The 22,963-nt window shown below is 36.0% G+C and overlaps 1 protein-coding gene across 2 annotated transcripts; it reads left to right on the forward strand.

Moving 5' to 3' along the window:
- Positions 1-452: 452 nt before the first annotated feature.
- Positions 453-22,684, forward strand: mfge8b (milk fat globule EGF and factor V/VIII domain containing b). Of its 2 annotated transcripts, none has more exons than XM_077210756.1 (10): positions 453-697; positions 8,834-8,959; positions 9,094-9,225; positions 15,633-15,746; positions 15,982-16,163; positions 16,243-16,398; positions 16,948-17,092; positions 18,242-18,444; positions 19,675-19,830; positions 21,019-22,684. In XM_077210756.1, the coding sequence occupies exons 1-10, from the start codon at positions 616-618 to the stop codon at positions 21,160-21,162; spliced, it is 1,440 nt and encodes a 479-aa protein (XP_077066871.1). In that variant the 5' UTR covers positions 453-615; the 3' UTR covers positions 21,163-22,684. The 2 variants fall into 2 exon arrangements, with proteins under 2 accessions (XP_077066871.1, XP_077066872.1); XM_077210757.1 differs by having other exon boundaries at positions 470-697; positions 18,260-18,444.
- Positions 22,685-22,963: the final 279 nt, after the last annotated feature.

Genomic DNA, 22,963 nt, shown 5'->3' on the forward strand with positions numbered 1-22,963 from the left:
CGTTCCTCCAAGTTCTTATTTGCTTTCGGCTTTTCTGATTCTAATCTTCCCAGAGCGTTGCTAGGGATTTTTTTTGTGACATCCCAAAGGAAACCTTCTTAAACAATCGCTAGTTGTTATTATTAGGTTTTATTTTTATAACCAAAAGTGAACTTTCTGAAACCTAATATGGCCAACTGCTCTTTAGTGTTTTACAAGAGAAAGAAAGTTTTACAGGTTTGTAACGACATGAGGGTGAGTAAATAAAATAAGTAAAATGTAAATAAGTAAAATGTTTCTTTTTTGGTGAACTATCCCTGTAAATAGTAAAATGTCTGAAACCACCAAATGTTTTCTCGTTCTGCAAACCGTGCTGCTTTGTTTACAGTATCAAGTCAATCAACAGAAGCAGAGCACCGTTATTCGAACAAATGACTACCCAAGGGGCGGGGTCATGGGCGAGGCCATATGTTAAAAACAGAATGTAATTGGTTGAGAGCAGAGATACACGTGGGAGCGCACATACTGTCCATCTCTCGCTTCTAATCTTGCCCGTAGTCATAACGGCGAACGGATTCACACCGAACGACTCTTGAGACCGACGAGAAGTTGACCGAAGAACTACACTTCGCCACCATGAGAACTTTCCCAAGCTTATCTGTTAGTTTCTCACTTTTTGCGGCGTGCTTTCTTGCTGTTTCAGTCTCCACCGCGAGCGGTAAGTGTTTTTGCTTTCGTCTGAGCGCTACAGAGACAGCATGGCAAACTACATTTATAAACAAAGCAAGTTACAGTCTACGGTCATTATTTATTTGAGGTCAATTTTTTTAATTGTCAAGACACCAAAATGGCTTCTTTTCGGTATATTTTTATTTTAGTATATAGCCGCTATGATATACTGGAGTAATGTATGAATGAATGATGTTTAGTGTCCATTCTTACAATATCGTTTTGTAGATACGTCTCGGCGGATTCACGTAATGAAAAGTCCCTGTGGACATCTAGTTGATGTCTCTCTTGGACCAAAATGTACATTATTCTTGTTCATACTTGCGATTAACGCCTTTGGCTCTCTGTTTTGTCCTTTTATTGTTATACTAGTGTATACAAAACACCATGTCCTGATTTCAATCCATTACCAGTGACCTACAGGCTTGGACAGGCTTTTATAGCTGCATGGCCAGATGTGGAAGAGCATTGGGCACTTATTTCATGCCTTGACAAATCATGTGTGCTAAGATTTTTTAAAGCATGTCTAAATTAACTTCATCCATATCCTCTGCACAAAATAGATTGATTTTTTGTACTTAGTAATTTTTATTCCCCACTGATGTTCTTCTCTGTTTTTTAAGAACACACTTCCTCATCTGAGCCTCAGGCCGTGATATGGCTCCAGTCTGTAGGTGTGGCTCACATGACCAAATCACTGAATCACATCCCATGAATGTGGTCACTTTAATACAGTATGTTGTGGAGGCCAGGGCACTTCCTGCCACAAATGACCAGTGCACCAGGACAGGTTTGCGCAAACTTTGGAAAAATCATCCTCTTTCCCGCAGAGTTTCATTAGTGTAAAGTTGACTGCTTCCAGAGAGTTTCCACTGTCAAAGCGTTTTCTTTGGAGTTTTCATATGGCTTAGTTGTCGCCTTATCGATCTTCCTTTTTCATACTTTATGTGATGAAATTGGCATTCTTAGATATTTTAGATGCAGTTAAACAAAAAATAATTATCCAGTTTCTCTCATCTTCATGTCTTTCCAAAGTCTGTGTGATTTCCTTATTCCATTGAACTCAGAAGCAGATGTTTAGTAGAAAATTCACACTGCTGTTTTCTATTCAAGTGAATGGTGACTAGGACAAAAACTCCATAAAAGTGGTCCATATGGCTTGTGCTCTATATTCCAACTCTTCTTAATCCCTATTATAACTTTGTTTGAGGAAAAGACCAACATTTCATAGTTATACACTAATCTTCTCTGGACTCAAAATTCATTCACATTCAATTTTGCATATTAAAATGTGGCACACCTGGTTTGATGTCAAAGACTGCAACCATCATTAATACTAACTGATCTAGTAACAGATCACAAGGCACTTATTCAAATAGCATTAATGAGATTTTTAGTGAGTAACTTCAATATCTGTCTGTTCCTCACACAGCTATATGGCCTTAAAAGGCTCGGAATATAGTCATATGGACTACTTTTGTGACACTTTTAGGTGCGTTTTGGTGCTTGACGGCTGCTGGTCACTATTCACTGGCAAATGTATGCAAAAGAACAGGGTCAACATCATGCCTAACGGAAGGATGTTTCTTCTGTTTTTGACGGCAGAAAGAAATCATACAGGTTTGGAATGTCACGAAAATGTTTAATTTTTGAGTGAACTATCCCTTTAAATGTTGAGAATTGTTTGTCTCACTTATCGGATTAAGAAGGTAAACAGCTTTGGATGGAAGCTGCACTCTCAAGCCGATCTAAGATCAACACTCATCCATCAAAATCTTACCCTCGTTAGTAAAAACTGCTTAAAATCAGCAAATAAGGATTTTATCAATGCAACAAAAAAAAACACAACTCAGGCCTCTCAGGTCAGCTGACGGAGAGCACTGTAATTATAGCAACCACACAGCCTCCTGCTTTTCACTCGCTCTCTTTCGCACGAATGTGTTTGCAAGTCGTTCAAAAGCTGTCGTGTGGCCCGTGCCATCTGGCTGCGGGGTCTTCCCTCCGGGAATGGGCTCATTTGTCCTGACGACTCTAGTTCTAATAGCAGTCCAATGAGGGCTGATTCTCCTGTGATTAATTTTCAATAAGCCCTTATCAATGTTTCATTCATAGGCAGCGCAACATGGCATTTCTCATATGATTTCGCTCCATCTTGGTCTCATGCTCCATTTTCCAATCTGCTGCATTGAATTTTTAAAATCACTTATTCCAACACTTCTCAAGAAACTTTGGTTACCAGAAATGGAACAAATAAGCTTTGCTTCTTACATGATAAAGGTCTATTTTGTATCTTTGGCTTGAGTGTAAAACATGTCAAAATATTATGCATTTGCATTATATCGCATTTCCAAGTAGGATTAATATAAGCCTATTTGCGTTGCCTTGCTTAGAGAATGGCTGTTTTCTGTATACGTCAGAGTGTATTTTTAGACTTGGTGGGATATTTTTAAGAACAGATTGCTGTGGTGTTCTGGAGAAATGCCTTTAGATTATAGAAATCTCACCTGGAGAGCTCACTGACAGTTTACTTTAAAACAACAACAAAAAAGCAGTTTATCGGTCCAAGAACAGGATTTTTCTTGTGTGCACGCACACCATATCTTTATGGGTCATTTGCTTGGTCATTAAGAGGTGCAAGCTGAATGCCTCAGTGCATTGATCTGTTCTGGGAGTTTTTACATGGGGTTCAGTGACGTAGGAACACAATGTTTGGAACACCAAGTTCCCCAGGGCTGTGCAAGGCATCTTAAATGATGTGTGAATGAGCACATAGCTGAGAACACATTGAATAGTATCACGCACCATTAATTTGGAGTTTTCCAAGACACCTTTAGCGTAAAGTGTGAACCCATGAGCCATAAAGTAAGTTCTAAGGCGGTCTTAAAAGGTAAAGTAACACTTTAGGCATCTAAATATACATGAAGGTTGTAAAACGTAGGCTTCTAAATATACATGAAGGAATGGACACATGAACATGCACAAATCATCACCTAGACACCTTTGTTTAACAACTAAAAAGGATATGTTACTTTACTTTGATGTTGTATGGATATTTCAATTCTTACAGGGGCTTTGTTTATTTATTTATTCTTTAACTTTTCATTATATGTTGTCCACTATAATGTTGGTGAAGTTATTACGAGTGCATAAACTATTGGTGTTTTGTTGCAGCTGCTGTGTCTTTTAGATTTCCCCTTCACATTTGATTAACTTTTACTGAAATATGCCGTTAAAACAGTCATTATAATGTGTAAATAGGATGGATCTTGTTCAAAATAAAACTAATCTGCTTTTTTCTAATGTTTGGAAGTTGAAACTATCAAAAGTTGGGATGTATAATTTGTTGCGATGCACAATATATTGGTACCATATCAGCTATTTGAAAATGTTTTTTAAATATATTTATTTATTTGTTTTATAATTTATCTGTATCTGTCAATATTGGACATTTAATTCTGCATGCTCATTTCCTTTTTTTATTTATTTATTTTTTTTATTTTAGACATTATTACCTTTACCATTATGTAATGCTCACTTGAAGTTAAACTTTAAAAACACTACTGTTGTACTGTTAAAGGAATAGTTCTCCAAAAATGAATATTCTGTCATTTACTCTCCCTCAAGTTGTTCTAAACCTGTATGAATTTCTTTCTTCTGCTAAACATAAAAGAAACTGACTTTTTAACTGGTTTTAACTTCAACTTGAGGAGTAAATTATGACAGAATTTTCATTTTTGGGGGAACTATCCCTTTAAATGAAAATCCAGTGAGTTTTCATACTTTACATTAGGCCTATACACAATTTCAGTTTACAGTGTTTTTTAGTGTATTTCGTATACAATATATATATATATATAAAAAATTGTCAGCCATTTATCGTACATAAGTTTTGAGTTGTCAAAGTAACATAATTTTTTTCATAGTACAATAAATTGTTCCCCAATTTATCTATACATCTGCATTGTAAGCTTGCATTTCCAGTTGTTTTATGAATCCTCTAGAATCAAACTGGGGATTCAGCATAGGTGTTAGTGCATTTGCGTGCACTCACATGCACGTGTGCAGTGTTTTGGTTGTCCTCCAGTCTGTTGTTTTTGTTTTGCACCTGTTCCTAATACGACAGTCAAGGGTTCTTTTGTTCCCAAGTGTGCGTGATCCGCTCAGCAGATTGTAGCTGAATAACTCCTCATGCCGATGACTCACTTCTAAAGCCCTTCCCTACTTTTAAACTTTATTAGTTACTGTATGGTTGTGCCTGTAAGATTGCAGATCAGGTCATGCTTCTTTTTGAAATGACTGAAGTTCCGTACCAGATACTTGAAATGAGAGAGCGAGTGGTTTTATGGTTTTGAATGGTTCTGTTATTTTCAGTTTTGAACTGTTCATTTTGGTTCTTTTAGTTAGTGTTTTTCTGGCAAACCATAATCATAATAGTCGCACATCAAATGTTTTATTGGACAGTTTACTTCAAGTTGTTCCAACATTTAAAGCTGAAGTGTGTTATTTCTGTGTCACTAGTCTCACCAAACTGAATTGCAAAAATATTGTTTTGTAATCGGCCAGCCATTGGTTCCTTTGGTGCCCCAAAGTCATTCCAAAATTTTAATTTTGGGGTGAAATATCCTTTTAAGCCTGCACACTTTCAGTACCAGGACAGTAAAAATTATGTTGTTTTTATTATTATTTTTTACCATTGGGACTAGGTCAATAGCAATATAGCATGTTGGTTATTACTCATTTTCTGAGCTGGCTCGGCTGCTGCACTTCTTGTTTTTCCAGGGGCACAGTTGCCTTGCCAAACTCCATTGCTTCTTTTTTTTGTCCCTGTTTTCATGGCTCATTTGTGAAAGAGTAGCGAACACTCCCACAGTTGCCTGCCTATACACGTTTAACTCAGAAAAAGACCATGTGATATACTATAGTGCCTATCTATCCAAAAGCCTGTGGGAATAATCCGCTCTCACTTCCATTTCAGAGCTTTTGCTGATCAAAAGGCCAACTCAGCTGATGAGACGCTGATCAGATGTTTCACTTCACCAAACAGCTTTGCGTTCAGCTGATGTGTTCAGTTCTGTCTATTGGCCTTCCAGAACGTATTAGGCCGAGATTGAGTTCTCTGACAGTTAAACCAGGTATAGCTGGTATGTGTGAGATGAGATGATACATCATGATGTGTCCTGACATTTACTATTATCCACCCTGTTTAGTTTTCATACATATAATCTCAGGTATAGTTTAAAGGAATAGTTACTCAACCTCATGTTGTTCCAAAGCATGCTTTTTTAATTAACTATAGGTGATAAAAAGAGATAAGGTTAGATCTGTCTCACATGGGGCGTGGAAGCAGAGAATATAAAAAATTCAAAAGGGGAATCCAGCAACACTTGTGGTGAGGGGAACTTTTAATAAATTTGGTATTTTTCAGAATTTACTGGATGTTTATGCTGCTCTTTTCCATCAGATGAAAGTGATGGCTATAGAGGACTTGTGTCACTTAAACATAAAAACAATAGACATGTTTCAAACTTGTGTTTGTTTAATTCATGTTTAAAATAATAATTAAATATAACTATAAAATAATTTAATAAATAATTTTGAATTGACAGACATATTTAAAACAACTAATTTAATTGATTTGTAATTAATAAATCACAAAAATACAATTTGCGGTTGCATAAATCCTTCTTGTCGGTTATTGGCTGGAACAGTTTATGTTTCGTGGTGCGGGTTAGCCCAGTTTGTTTTTGTGGAGCCTGGGGTGTCTGCAGAGACCGCGTTTTTTTACAGTGTGTTCAGGGGACAGGCAGCTAGCGGATAGTGTGGAGATGTTTGCTGTATGTGACAAAAAATGTTTTGGCCTAAAAAACGCGTGACATCGCTTAGAGCACCTTTAAAGGGTAACTCAACCCCTGGTCAGAGCCTGACTCCACCCACTGGCACTGGCTTACATCATGCAGTACCACAACATCCAATAGGACAATTCAACTGCAGTAGGCACCGTTCAATCTGAAGAGGGCAGCACTCAGATGTTTTTACACCATATTATTGTAGAATTAAAACACTTTATACCCAAATGTCAAAAAATGTACTCGAATCAATGAACAGCATTAATAAAGCCAGTCTAACTAAAAAAAGTTGTTTTAGGGTTTAGTTACCCTTTAATATTATTATTATTAATAATTAAAATAAAATAATTAAATTATATTTAAAGGCAACTTTAAAATACACATTTTTAAAATTTAAATTTGCCAATCAAGTTTTTATTACTACTAATAATTATAATACTTTTTTTGGAGCTTGGAAACCATGGTCAACATTTACTTTTATTGTATGGAAAAGAGCAGCTTGGACATTTTGCTAAAGGTCTTGTGTTCCACAGAAGAAAGAAAATCACATGGGTTTGGAACGACAAAATCCTGGAACGATTTTCAGTTTGGTTACTTATCTTAATAGAAGTAAGAGTTTGCCCACAATGTGCCCGTCTCAGCACCTCGAAAAGCGGGCAAAGACATTCCATGCAGATGATCAAAAACAGTTTCTGTTCAGAGTTTTCATTTCTCTGGAAACACAAGCAGAACTGTGACTAGCTATGAGTTGCGTTTAAAGGTATTAATCTGCAATGAATTACTTTCAGTTCTCAACTTCCCCTGTCAATTTCGTCGTAACCGTTTGGCAAGAACAACTTGTTTGTGAAACCTTTAGGCTATCCATAGACCATTTCTGTTCCCAATGGAGTTCTTTGTGCTAATCAGTGATGGATGGCTTTATTTGAGTTCTAAACAGTTTGTTCCGGGAATATTATATCAAAGATGTTAGGCAATTCCGATTTACTTTCCAGTACTAAAATTGGTTCTTTGAAAAGAGCAATGGGAATTGTGCTTTCAGCCTTCTGGTATAGCGTGAAAAGGAGGATGCATTCCATTCCAAAGATAAACATAGCAATCGTTTGGATAAGAACGTTTCTGTTTATGCAGGCCTGGGTTTTATCCTTATCCCAGAAGGTCCAACCCTGAGCATGAAGGCCGTTGCGTTTTGTCACAATTAGAGGAGATTGTTGGCCAAATGATGTCTTGGCGAAAAACAAGTTCACACGGTTGAATCCTGTTTTGGAGCTGCTTTAAACATGTGCTAATTATCATTTTGAGTGCTGTTCACCTTGAATAAACTCTGCTGAGTGTCTCCGTTGTGGTATTTTGGATGGGCGCCAGGGGAGGACACAACGATGCGCAGGAAGTCTCTCACTGAGGTGTCATATACAAAGTTGTGGGAAGCCAGCACAGACTATGGAAAGTTGTAACTTCACACATTCAAGCCCTATATCTGTCAGGCTAAAACTGACCTTTAAATAGAGTTGGATGAATACACACACACACACACACACACACACACACACACACACACACACACACACACACACACACACACACACACACACACACACACACACACACACACATATATATATATATATATATATATATATATATTGCATTGTATTAATGTATTTATTACGTATTTATTAATTTGCATTTAGAAGTTCAGGACTTAGGAGTTTCTGTATTCAATAATGCATTTTTATTTTTTTCTTCTTCTAAATTTCCATATGCATTTTCAACATATATTTCCATACTTTTTCCTCTGTGCTTTGTGATCCTACGTAACATCCTGACAAACCATTTCTCTATAGACCACAGGACTGCGGTCCTCAAATAAATTTCTAGAGTTTTTGTAATGCTGCGACCTCATCAGCAATTTGGGTCGTGTCCATCTCTTCCAGCTCTAATAAAAACATGACCAAACTGTGAACCCAGTGTTTTTTTTTACTTCCCTTTTGGAAAGAAACGAAAATCTTAACTATCGGTAATGCCCAATCAGAAAACTGCTGATGGCAGTGAATTAAACCCAAATCAGCCTCATTCACAAAACACACGATGAATAATTTTTCAACCGAAAATTCATGTTGCATTGATTTGAAAGTGACAATTTATTCAAATAACATTTTTACAAATGATTTACACAGATGTTCATTCTACTCATGTTTAATGAATGAGGGCCATTGAGTTTTTTGGAAGATTTTGTCAATAATGGATGTAAAATCAAATCCACTGTCTTTGTCTTTTCTCAGCTGACTTCTGTGAAGTAAATGTGTGTTTGAACGGAGGAACCTGTGTGACCGGTGCAGGAAAAGAGCCCTTTATCTGCATTTGTAATGATGGCTTCACTGGACACACCTGCAACGAGACAGAGATTGGTAACAATCTAATCAGTTATTTATATTTATGTGGGGAAAAACAGTTTAGTTATGAAGCTATACTGTATGTGCAAAGGTTACTTGTATCCATTTCAGCTGAGGCAGATCTTTTCTCACATGACCTTTGCTCTCAGGGCCATGCAAACCTAACCCCTGCAAAAACGATGGTGTCTGTGAGATCATCGCCAACTCCCGCCGAGGAGACGTCTTCAGGGAATACGTCTGCAAGTGTTCAATAGGCTTCGATGGAATCCACTGCCAGAACAGTGAGTCGCTTTTTTTCAAACTGTTTGATCTTTTTCATTACAAACGTGTAGTTGGTTATCAGGTGTCTCCATTGAGAACTATGACTTGATTGTTGTGAAATAAAATTTACATGCGGACAGAGATCACATTTGTATCCAAATGGTAATTAATTGACAAAGAACAGAACCCAAATGGCAAATTGTACCTATAAACTGCCTAAATCATCTGGATTCAGTCAGATTTACTGAATAGATTTACCAATAGTGTAGCGATGCATAAAGCACTGCACATAAGTCACTTTCAATTCAAGCATCTTTCTATTGGTCAACATGGTGAATTTGTGTGTTGTTGTTCGAAATGCATTCCTATTGAAATGACTTCTAGACTGGATTTCACCCATAAAATTTTGCTGAGCAAAGAGTAAATGTGATCATCCCTTAACAGTGAATAAGTTGCTGAGATATTATTTTACTTTAGAAAAGCCAATATTGTAAAATAATAGGATTATAGTACATTTTTAATGTGTTCAACTTTGAATATGAAGCTCAATGGTCTCAGATCTGAAACCTACGCTTAAGCTGTATCTGTGAGCAGTTTGAATGTTGAATACTAGTTGACACATTTTATATTCACGCAAATTTTATTTAGCTTTTTTAACTTTGACTGGTCATAGCTCTGATGTGAAGACAATTTTGATACTGTAGGAAGTTTTTATTAGAATTCTTTTTGCACAGCAAGGCGATTGCATCACATGCAGCTGTTCTCTTCACAAATGTGTGACTAATTATTTCACCAAGTACTGTGGTCTATGTCAATCCCAAAAGCTCTCTGGATGTAATGAGGGCAGATGGTCGAATTTCCGCTATGTTAACAGATGCAAGTGTTAAGACAGCAAAGAACCGCTTCAGTCTCTGCTGTCGTCTGCCGTTGGATGATGGGCGTACAGACCTACAGCCCTCAGCACAAAACAACACAACAAACAGTCAAGTCATGACTGCGTCTCACATTTTAGACAAATAACATACGCATGATGCTCAATTGCAACACGATTGTTATCGAATCAACGGGACATGCATTTACAACCAAATTTACTTCCATAGTTAGCCTTATTTCTAAGTGAAACAGGATATGCAGTGAAAAATAAAGGAACGAAAACTAAATAAATAAATGGGGTGGGTTTAAAAGTAAGGGGGCTTGGTGATGTCATGCATAAAGTACATTTAAGGATTACGAAGACAAACATTTGACTCTGGAATAAGTTGCACTGAAGAAGAGTTCACAGTAAAATCAGAAACATGTTCAACCAGTTCGCAATCAAGAAATACTGCACGTTTATTTATTTAATAAGCGATTGCTTATTATCTCATGTTGATGAATTATGACAGTGCTTACTTTTTGGTTTTACTTTGTAATATGTTGCATGTTGCAAGAGTACACATTTTAACCCTCTCATCTTTTTGAATGAGCAGCTGGAAGTAGTAAAGCATAGATATTTAAAAATAAGAGTCTCAGTGTATCTCGGCTTATTTAAAATTAAACATTCCTCATTACACATAAAATCTTTTTTTGATGAATATTGATATTTTGGTTACACAATCAATTGAATCTGCCATTTAATTCAATGTGAACTCTTGTAGCTTCTCTCTGGGTTGGTGCGTCATAAATAGGAAAGACTAAGAACGTTATTTAACACATTTAATATAGAGATTTTTCTTGCATCAGAACAAACATGTTTATTGCCATTCCTTAAGCATATTATCAGCAAAATCTAGTATCGTTCAACCTCTAATTCAAATGATACGTTAAATAAGCCAATTTTAATACATATGTTGAATAAAATGTCTTAATTAAGTAAAAGATTCTTGAGATGCATGATTTAATTTTGAATGGGTTTGTTCTGTATGGATATATGGCATTCATTTTATTTGTGCAGGTCTTAAAAAATCCCTGTGTTAAGAAACTATATAGGGTCAGTTTTGGTCAACTGTTATCCTCCCATTTTCTATTTGGATTTCACAGATTTGACAAGTAAACGTTGGGAATTAATCAGTGAGAAGAGAAAAATATAAGCCAGAAATCCTCACATAATTGAATGTTGCTTTTCCACGCTATACATTTAGGACAGCATGGATTATTTGGTTCACCACAGAGAATCTCTCACATTCCCTCTGATTACCGTGGATATTATGGCTTCGGTGCCAGCTTTATCGTGCTTGATAGCAGGCTTATGATGTTTTGACTGGGGTGAGTATAGCATGCGGGCTCATCTTTAGAGTATGGCTGGAATGTAGCTAGATTAGAAAGACGATGACATTGAATTGACTGTTTAAAAGCTTCTTAATCCCTCAGGGAGACGTCTAAATCATGCTTGGGAGATGGCAAAGATTGTTGAGTACGCTAACTCGTACACTGCATAGTTTAGTTTAGTGCCAAACATAGTGGCAGCACAAATTAAAATATGACTGTAGCCTAGCACACCCACACTGTCGCACACTGGCCCTGTTGCTGGGGTAAAATGCAAGTGGAGGAGGCAAAGTAAATGAAGTCCGCACACATCCTCGGCTCTCAGCTGGCAGAAATGTTTCACTGACAGCATGAAATCTGACATTATTCAAATCTGAAAGCCCTGCAAGAGGCCATGAAATCTGTGTCAAAAGCTTTTATGCAGTGGAGCACTGGTCACATTAGCTGTGGTGATTGAAATAGAAACCTGCTGTAGGGTTTAAATGTAGAACCATCGCCTCTTTTGTGTGTCTGCAAGTAAGTCGAAGAGTTAACGAGAGCTCAGTTCTTGCATCTGAAGCTAGCTAGCTAAATTAGTGCTGCCTTTCTGCCACTACTGTGTGATTTCCCTATTTTCCACTGAATAAGAGCTTGATTTCTTACTCAAATTCCCCACCTCTAATTGCTGAATTTTTCTCAACTAGTGTCTCCATTTTCTTTTTTTCTCACTAGTCTTTTTTGCCAATGCAGTCAAGGGATTTTAATGGCTGTTTAGAGCTTGAGCGTAAAGCATTCCTCTCAAACTGTGGTCCACAGCAGTGTTATTTTAGCATTATTTATATACTACTATATTTATTAATATTTTGAATTATATTCTATCTTTTTATATGATATCTGTATAGTTTCAGTTTTCATTTGAATTTCAGTTTAAATTTGGTATTTCAATTTAAAGAATTTATTATGTGCTTAATTTTTTAATTATGTGCTTAAGATTTGTACTTATTTCAGTTTTTTATTTTCTAATTTCCGTAAGTTTTTTTTTTTAAATTTAAGTATTCATATTTATTTTATTTCAATTAATGATTTTTTTTAAATAGTTTAGTTTAATTTTAGTTAACAATAACAACACTGGTCTACAGAACATGGCTGATGAAAAACACCCCTAAATAATTCAAATATAAATGAAAATTGACCAAAAAAAGCACTAACATTATCTCATCAATGTTTTTGTTGTTTTGTTTAACTGTTTACTTGTGTGACAGATAAACTTCTTAGTTAGAGATTATTTAGCAAAATGTCCACAGCTTATTCTGGTCAAGAACTGCTACAGGAAGAGACAGTATAATGGCAAGCAGGTATAGATTATGCAGAAAGTGAATAAATACATAAACATAATGTGCTGCAACCTTTATGAACCGTTGTTCAAAAAACACAAGAAAAAAGTGGAAAATGACTATACACTCTTTTTGTTAATAGACTCGATGTGTAGCTACTGTATTGAAGGGATGCCATTTCAAGACAAGATTACAGAATCAGCAAGTCATAAAAGCTTTCCTTTGTTCCCTCCCAGCGTGCTTCAGTCTTTTCTCTTGGATGCCCCAATTTCACTGTCACGTGTGGAAGTAGAGACCTGCTGATTTTGCATTTTATTGATTTGGATGATGTGGCAACTGACATAAGATTGCATTTCACATTATGTAGCTAGATATTGATGTTCTCAGAGTAATACAATACAGTACTGTGTTAAATGGCTTCTCCGTTCAATGCTTCACAATAGCATTAGAATAGGAATAACGGCTAGCATTGTGCGGTTTTATGAGTTCCCAGGCCTGAAGAAGGAACTTGAACTAAAAGGGTCTCAAATCTTAATGCTAGTATTTGGTCCAGTGCTAATTCCCATCTATAGCCTCCTATAGTTACAGGGTTGCCAACTTTGGTTGCCTGGCTTGAGTGAGATTTTGATGACATGCTGAATCAATGACATGGCCCTATTTTAAGGATTCAAGTATATCACCCTTTCATTTTAATTTAGTCTTAATGCATATTATCAAAATACCTAAGCCTAATATTGTACTAAATGTTAGTACTTTTAGAAATTTAGAAACTGTTTAGTAACTTTTTAGAAACTGTTCCCATTAACATAACTATCATATAAGCGGGTTAGCTTGCTAGCTAATATAACAAGCCAGTCACAGTTGGCAACCCTGTAGTTATCAGCAGGCTAAATATTAAAGGCCACTCAAGTTTTTAAAATTAATTAGCAAATTAGCTTCATAGCGAGTTCATAATGATGCAGTTAGTGTTACGTAGTTGACATGAAATGCTTTAGGAAAGATGACTTCTAAAAGCATTGCTAATTAGCTTGTTAGAGGCTAGACAGCTAAACACCTCTCTCGGAAGGTCAGAGAGTCTCCCTCATATTGATAGAATTATCTACAATATCCCGGAAATCGAGAGAGCAAGAGAGAAAGCTTCTTTCCACCTGTTATTAAGATGCGTTTTTTGGTGAACCGATCACAAGTGGTCAGCCATTGGTCAGATGCATTACTGTTACATTTGGTATTATCACGCGTTTCAAATGCGACTTCTGTGACCACTTACAGATTTTGTCATTTTCTCACAGAAATGAGTTTTTGAAGGGTGTGATGTCTAGCATTTGGGTAGTTGACATGCAATACTTTTAGAAAGCTGACGTTCTATGGTAAATAATTAGTGCTTGAAACGAATGCAAATTTGATCAACTAGGACGGTCATTCTAAGTCAGTGCAACACGAGTCGACTGTGACCGCTCTTTACACCTATAAGGGAAGTGTCGCTCGCGGACCTCTGGAGGTTTGGAAGTGTTTCAGTATGTCTGAGCACTGCGTTGGCACTGGACCGCTGTGACCGGTCGCACTCAGTCACGCTCCATCTGCACACGCCAGATAATCCCCCTGAATTCCTTCAGTTTTTCTGGAATGTTCTAATTTTTTTTTTTTTTTTTGATTGGTGCCATTTTACATCTGAAATCCATGACTGTTTTTTCTCTGTATTTAATGTTTTTTTTTCCCTCAACAACATATACTGAAGACCATTATACACCATTGCACTAAGTCATCATGTTGACCTTTTAATCATTCCGAAGCATGTTGGTGATTTGACGTAGCCATGTTACTCATAAGTGGATTAGGAACTTCAATAGGTCTGCTGTCAGATGGTATATCCTCTTACTGAACGACTGCAAAGATCCAGTTGTGATGTGGTTATGTTGTGTCATATGTGTGGGTTTTCTTTATATGCTCTCAATTCAGATCACAGAACATATTAACTTGAAAACCTTATGACAAGAGTTTTTGTCCTCGATTTAATACCTACCTCCTGGACACCTGCTGTTAACTGAATGACACAAATACTTCTAACTGGATGAGCAAACGGTTCTTGGAACAGCGATTTTCCAAGACTGTATAAATTAAGAAAGATCCATGATTAGTTCTTCACATACTTGACAAAACCAAATAGTCCAGCTGGAATTATGAATGCGATGCACATGTTCTCGTACTGAGTACCAAGTTGGTACTGTATAGCAAAACAAAATTAACAATAAAATAAGAAATATTCTATTTGGGAAAATTAATTCCACAAAAACAATCGAAACGCATATATATATATATATATATATTTGTGGATTGTTTTGTATTTTGTTGTATATCATTTAAAACCTGAACAAATGCATTTTTGTTTCTTGGTTGTTGTTTTTTTGCTTGGAAAAAACTTTCTTTAAAATAACTGGATCTTGTTTTGATTTTATGTAATTTAGTGATATACATTTTTATGCGTGGCTTACATTTCTAGATAATATTTAGGTCCACTGCATTGTCCTTTTTTCAGATGAGATATTTTTAGATGTTTTTTTGTATTTTAACAGTTTTGATTAGTGTTTTATTTGGTGACTCGTGTTTGCATAAAGTAAACCATTAGGTCACAAAAAGAAATGTGTCTTATCAAAAGCAGGGCATCGAACCCCCCCCCCAAAAAACTGTTACAAAAATTATCTTCTGAAACGATGTTTCTTCAGATAATATATTTTATTTACCTCAGACCATGTAGAAGTTGCATGTAGCTAGTGAGCGCCACCTAGAGGTCACAACGCTTTGTTTTTTGGATAACTTTAGGCTTTTCTAGATCAGTTTTGATTAGCCTTACAGAAACCTTATGATTCCTGCAGATGTGAACGACTGTGCCGGCCAGCCCTGTCAGAACGGAGGCGTCTGTCGAGATCTTGATGGCGATTTCACCTGTACATGTCCCTCACCCTATGTGGGAAAGCACTGCCAACTGCGTAAGTAGGATACTGCCAGCACACACATGTCCGGCTCCTGGACGCAAACTGTTTTTCACTTTATTTCCTCCACATATTTGGCTTTTCAATTGGTAACTGTATTCAGCACAGAATGTCTGTGTCTCTCCCCTGTGAATGTGGTCATCACACTGTTTATCCATCTGTCTGTCGCCCAGTAAGCCTGTTTTTCTCCTGAGTGCTTGAATATGTGCTAATATCTGGCTCTGGTTCCCAGGATGCATCTCTCTGCTGGGAATGGAAGGAGGAGGCATTGCTGAGTCTCAGATCTCCGCCTCCTCGGTGTACTACGGCATGCTGGGACTGCAGCGCTGGGGGCCCGAGCTGGCCCGACTGAATAACAAGGGACTTGTTAATGCTTGGACCTCTGCGACACATGACAAGAACCCCTGGATCGAGGTAAACTAGTATCTTCAGTTTGGACCCAAAATATGATCTATATTTACACAGAATTTACCCATTTAATCACTTATTTTAGATCAACCTGCAGAGGAAAATGCGTTTCACTGGCATCATTACCCAGGGTGCCAGTCGCATGGGCACATACGAGTTCATCAAAGCCTTCAAGGTGGCGTCCAGTTTGGATGGGCGAACCTACACCATGTACAGACCCGAGGGCCAAAGCAAAGACATGGTGATGATTCAGTCATTTTATTTAATTTTACTTTTTGTTCGGTTTGGGCTTTGAGCTTTAAAGTGTTTATTGGTGTTTATACAACTACGGGCACTTTTGGTCAGTTGTAGTTGTTGAAAAATGTGAAATATGTGAAAACGAATGTTTTTTTGAACATTCAAGCATGAACGCCTATTCTTGAAGACCCCAAAAACAAAATCAAGACTTTGAAATAGGTTGTAACAGGTCCCCTTTAAACATGTAATAATATTTTTTTTATTAATAGTTTAAGATTAAAAGTCTGGGTCCTGGACAAGGGTAAACAGTTGGATTAATACATAATAGGCATTTGAAAAGTTGCAAAAATAAATTAAGGCATTATAAAAGATTTCCAAGATTTTTTTTTATGTAATCTTCATGTAACAAAAATCTGTTTATTAAAATAATATTCCTGGAACATAACAGTGGCCAAATATATTCACTCAATTAGTATTCATCAAGTTTTTCATAACCTGTAACTATTTTATAATCTCTGAGTGACTAAAAAATGTATACAATTCTGTTCTCCAGATCTTCGTTGGTAATATTGACAACGATGGGACAAAGACCAATTTGTTTGAGCCTCCAATCATAGCTCAGTACATACGAATCGTTCCTGTTGTGTGTCGTAAAGCCTGTACTCTGAGAGTGGAGCTGGTGGGCTGTGAACTCAACGGTAAAGTCCCAGCAATATTTTTGCATGTTTATACATTCTTCTGAATAGATTTATGGAAGCCAAAAGGCAAATCAACTCCACTAGTATATGGTAATACTGCTGTGGTTTTATGGAAGAAAAAGTGAGTAAGCAGCATCACAATTGCACAATTTCCTGCTCCTCTTCGTTTGTGGTGAAGTCAAGGACCGCAGTCTATTTGGCTGAAGTCACATCTCTCCAAACTGGGACTCTAGCCAGTAAATGTTCTGAGCATAAAACTCTCCAATTTTGACTTATTTAGATCATGTGACACAATTTTGAGCTGTGTATAGTGATGATGAATCACAGTGGTTAATTTGTGTGGTATGTGCTTAGTACATTTCATTCTTGTTTTTTGCTAATGTTTAAGAAAGATGAAGTCTTTTCATAATGTATTTACTTTGATTTATGTTATATTATTATATTTAAATTTATATATTGACCATTTATATTATATGATATAGCTTTAAAACTATTATTTTCATGTTTTGGCCAATAAATTAATTAAATTTACATTAGTAACAACTTTACATTAAATGTATGTACATTAAATTAATTTATTATTAAAAAATATAATAAATTAATTTTGCAATACGAATAAAATCATTTTAAATATGTATACATTTTCATACATTAATAAATTGAAAAATGATTAAATAAATTATATAATAAAAGATTAAATTATTTAATAATTTTAATATCTACCATTAAAAAAATATATTATTATAAAATTATGTATAATATTAAATGTACTTTTACAATAAATACTATATTATTTTGTCTAAATGCATGAAAAAATGCATCCCTAAATGAAAGTCGAATTTATAATCGTTGAAATGGTGCAAATGTCTGTTTTATTCACAGTATTGCCCACTTTACTGTTCCATCTGTGTCTCAGGCTGTCCATCACAGCTGCATGCATGCTTCACACACCGCCAGCTCTCGTTGCATGCGCTTCACACACACACATCCCATCACACACAGCATCTTGCCACTCACCTGCATGAAACTTGCTCTCGATCCACTCTGAGCTGATGTGGTTTGTGCCGCTTGTGCTGACACGCTTCCCATCCATCTCTCTGCCACTTCTTGTCCCCGCCCCCTCCCTCTTTCTGTTGTCTCACTTCACAGTGTATTTGAACACGACAGGTTGCTCCGAGCCGCTAGGTATCAAGTCACGTCTGATCGATGACAGGCAGCTGACGGCTTCCAGCTCTTTCCGCACATGGGGGATCGAGTCGTTCACCTGGCACCCACATTACGCTCGCCTGGACAAGCAGGGCAAGACCAACGCCTGGACAGCGGCCACCAATGACCACTCAGAGTGGCTGCAGGTGAGACGACAGGCTTGTAAGGCTGTAAAGGGACAGAATAACGTCAAATATTTACTTTAACTGCCATGTGTAATATCTATAGTAATATTTATGCCTTAAGATGAATTTTGTAATTAACAAGGGGAAAAAAGGGGCGATTCGAAAAAGTGTCTTCTGCTCATCAAGTTTCAAGTTTGTTTTTATTTATTTATATAGCACATTTAAAAACAGCAAACATGGCTGACCAAAGTGCTGAAACAAACATAAGATAAAGAGACAAGGGCAAACCACACATTCATGACAGAAGCTCACAATGAATTAAAAGCTAAGGTTAAAGATTTAAAAACAGTTAAAGACTGTGCCGATCTGATGTAAACCCGGAAGGATGTTCTACAGCCTAGGGCCGGCAATAGCAAAGGCTCAAGTCTGATCAAGACTGTGTTTATTTGATCAGAAATACAGTACACACATTGATAGTGTGATATTTTATTATAATTTAAAGTAACTGTTTTCTATTTTAATGTGTTTTAAAATGTAATTTATTCCTGTGATGGTAAAGCTGTATTTTCAGCATCATTACTCCAGTCTTTAGTGTCACATGATCCTTCAGAAAGGATTCTAATATACTGATTTGGTGCGCAAGTAACATTTCTTACTATGTTTCAACTTATATTACATTTAAATAGGAATTTCAAAACCTTTTATTTGAAATAGAAAACATTAGCAATGTCTTTACTGTCACGTTTGATCAATTTAACATGTCCTTGATAAATAAATATATTAATTCCTTTAAAAAAAAGGAAAATCTTACTGGCACTAAACAGTATACATACAGTATATACACATATACAGTGTACCTGTATATATCACTCCGATGTTTTATTAAGTGGGAGTATTACGTGGATACTGTCCATGTTGAGCTTAAGCGTCTTCCCTTCTATTAATGTCTGGCACCATTTAAATGTTTTCATAGGAAATTAATTCATTCTTAATTGTTGCTTTGGGATCTTAGCACATTCACACATCGGATAACCTTTCTTAGGCTGAACGCAATCAGATCGCACCAATTATTAATCTTGAAATTGAAAGCACTGTCCTGGGAGGCCATCATTTACACACTTCAATCCTCTTACAATTACACAATTACCAGGAGGCCAATAATGAATCTCTCATAGCATGGAAGATTATAACTAAATGCCGGTTTTTGATGTAAGACCACATGCTGAGTTTTTCTTATCTGTCTGTTTTAAGGTGGACCTGCTCAGACCAAAGCGCATCACAGGGATCATCACGCAAGGGGCCAAAGACTTTGGCAATGTGCAGTTTGTGTCCGCCTATAAAATAGCTCACAGTGATGACGGCAAGTACTGGACCATACTCAAAGACGACAAGACAAAAACAGATCAGGTTAGTTTCTAAAAAAGATTTAATGCCTCAATTTAAGTCAACATGAAATCAAAATTGATGCTTTTGAGAATGGCAGTGAAGCGACGCAACTGACACTGGTAGGTCACATGATAGTGACAACATGGGGGATGTAGTACGTCCATATTACATCCATACTACACACAATCATACAATAGAACATACTTTTTAGCACTCACAAATTAAGTACTTATTCAAAATAAGTACCTACTCAAGACAAGAGTATGCGATTTCGGACACAGCCTATGTTTCCTAGCTTCTTTTGGATAAAGTCCCTTTCCACACATTAAAAGTTTCACACAAAAAGTTTGCAAATGTTGTTTCATGTTGATTTAAAATAATTTTTGTTTTCGCGTATTTCTGTATGTATTCATGTGTTAGTGGCTGTGATAGGTGAATAAATTTTTCTTTTTCATTTCCGTTATAAAAATGGATATTATACTGTATGAAAAACTTAGCTTAAAGTAAAAAAAAAAAAAAAAAAGGTAAATGTTGCCTTGGCAACTAAATGAAATAAAATGACTTCAATTTGACGTACTAAAATAATTAAAAGTAAAACTGAAATCAAAATAAATTAAAGCTAAATAGAAACTTTTTTTAATTATTAAAATGACAAAAGCACATAAAATGAAAACTGAAAATATAAAAATAAAAGCTAATTAATAATTTTTTAAAAATACTATAATAGTATATAAATAATACTATATAACACTGGCTGTGATGTTTATGTGTTCAACATTGGTCTACTTCAAAAACACAGATGCATTTTGATAAAAAAATCTCATTAAAAATAATAAAAACAAATAATAACAAAAATCGAAACCTCTATGGCTGACTTTCTACTATGGAACACAAGATGTTTTGAAAAAAAATTTCCCCATTTAATGAAAATGAATGGTGACCAATATGTTTTCGAACCCCAATGACTTCAATAGATGGACTAAAAAAAAGTTGAAACATTCTTCAAAATATCAGCTTTTGTGTTCCACAGAAGAAAGAGTCCTACAGGTTTAGTACGACATGATAGTAGAATTTTCATTGAACAGATTCCAAACTTCCCCCACATGTTTTCAACTGTCATCTTGAGTATATTTTGCTCTTTTTTTTTTCCTATCCATCTGTCATGTCCTTGTCTCACCCCATCTTTATTTTCCTCTGCTTCACCTGCAGATTTTCCCTGGCAACAGTGACAACAACGTGCACAAAAAGAACGTGTTCGAGCCCCCCTTCTACGCGCGATTCGTCCGCGTCCTGCCGTGGGCGTGGCATGAACGCATCACCCTGCGAATGGAGCTGCTGGGCTGCGATGAGTAGAACTCCTCCCTCTCTCTCTTTCTCTCTCTCTCTCTCTCTCTCTCTCTCTCTCTCCTTCTCCTCTTTTATACTTCCCTCCATTCCTTCTTCCTTCAACCACACCTGCACTGCCTCACTCTTAGCAACAGAGGGCACCATCACCACACGACTCTGCACTGCTGGGGGACTGATGTCATGGCGGCCGGCAGAAAACCAAGCTCAAACCCACAGTGTGAAGCGTTTAGCATTAAATGTTTTCTATTAACGGAGTCTGACTGCAGTGGCCCTTTGAAGATGAAGTCAATGCTAATTTATATTGATGTTTATTTGCCCTAGATTAGGAAATTAGACATTAGGAAATGGCTTACTAACCGAAGTAAAGAATGACAACCAATTGGAGAGAAGTAATACTGTACATACCAAATGAGTCATAATTTATTTATTTTCACATGAATCGGGGTTAGTTTGGTTGTGAATGCAGTCAAGCTGTTTATCTTATGAAGTAGTTTAAATTCAGCAAATGATGAATCACAAAATAGTGTTGTGCTCTGCGGTAATTTGTATAATGATAGTTGCCATTTGATCATGTTTCTTCTTTAAAAAAAAGATTTGCTTTAAATCAACTACATTTTTTTTAAGACTAATGCATTTGTTTAAAACTCATCACACCTAAATATGAAATGTGACAGTCAATCATCTATTATTATTTGATCAGTTGTGTTGTAAAATTGATGCCTTGGCCAGATTCCACAGATCTCAGGTGCAGTTGAATCAATTGCAGTGTGCTACTGAATTATTTTTATTTTATTTTATTCCAACATAAATATGAAATAAACCTTTTTTTGTATAAAAAAAGTACTCTTAAAAACCAAAGTGGTCTAATTTTTTGCAAATGTGTAATCTGTTTTGTTTTTTACAGTATAAGCTTTGACGTAAACCGTCACTAGCTTGGTCGCATAATAAGATGCGGGGACGGGTGCGAATCTAATTTAGAATAATTTCTACGGTGGCACTAAATCTCTGATATGACCGTCCAATCTACATAATGTTTTCAAAATTATGCATTGTGACCCACCCCCTCCCCCCCAACCCTTCCATTCGAATAAATTTACAATTTTGGGCTTGTGCAATATGATATAGGTATTAATATGAATTAATATTAATGGAGCTTTAAATATGGGCAGTATTTCTCTGAGATATTTTCTGAGAACAATTGAAGTGGTATTCAAGGTAACAAACACTGAAGTATATTCTAATAATCCAGCATGATTTCTGCATCTAGGCTGCATGCTTTTTCTTTCTTTTGGACTCTGTACCGATGTTAGCATTTGATTTTTCTCAGAAAGTTGACACATTGATTCAGTGTGCTCTTTCAATGATACTTTAAAAAAAAAAATGTTTTAATGCCTCATACTGTAGCACTTCTTGTGTTCAGATTGTTTAGACTAGATGCATTTCCTTAGTATATCTTGAAATATTTTCTTCATGTTTTCAACTGTAGAAAGAAATAAAGAATATAAATATATAATTATGGCTTTTGAAACATGGTGTGTCTTGTTATGAATTCTCCGTTGCATGCTGTTATCAGTAAGAAAAGTAAAATCTTTTCCCACTCTAATTTACTGGAAATCCCCAACACTCTCAAGTCTTATTTAATAAATTATTATTAAATCATTTTATTATTTAAATAAATTAAATAATTTTTATTTGTATTTTTTTAAGATCACTAATAATATGATATATATAATATATATATAGACAAATAATTAATACAATTATTTTAACAATAAATGTAATATTTTATTTGATCGTTTAAGAAAAT

The sequence above is a fragment of the Siphateles boraxobius genome, unplaced genomic scaffold (assembly GCF_051911475.1).
Source record: "Siphateles boraxobius isolate OS27281-9 unplaced genomic scaffold, OSU_SipBor_1 65, whole genome shotgun sequence".
NCBI classification, from domain to species: Eukaryota; Metazoa; Chordata; class Actinopteri; order Cypriniformes; family Leuciscidae; genus Siphateles; species Siphateles boraxobius.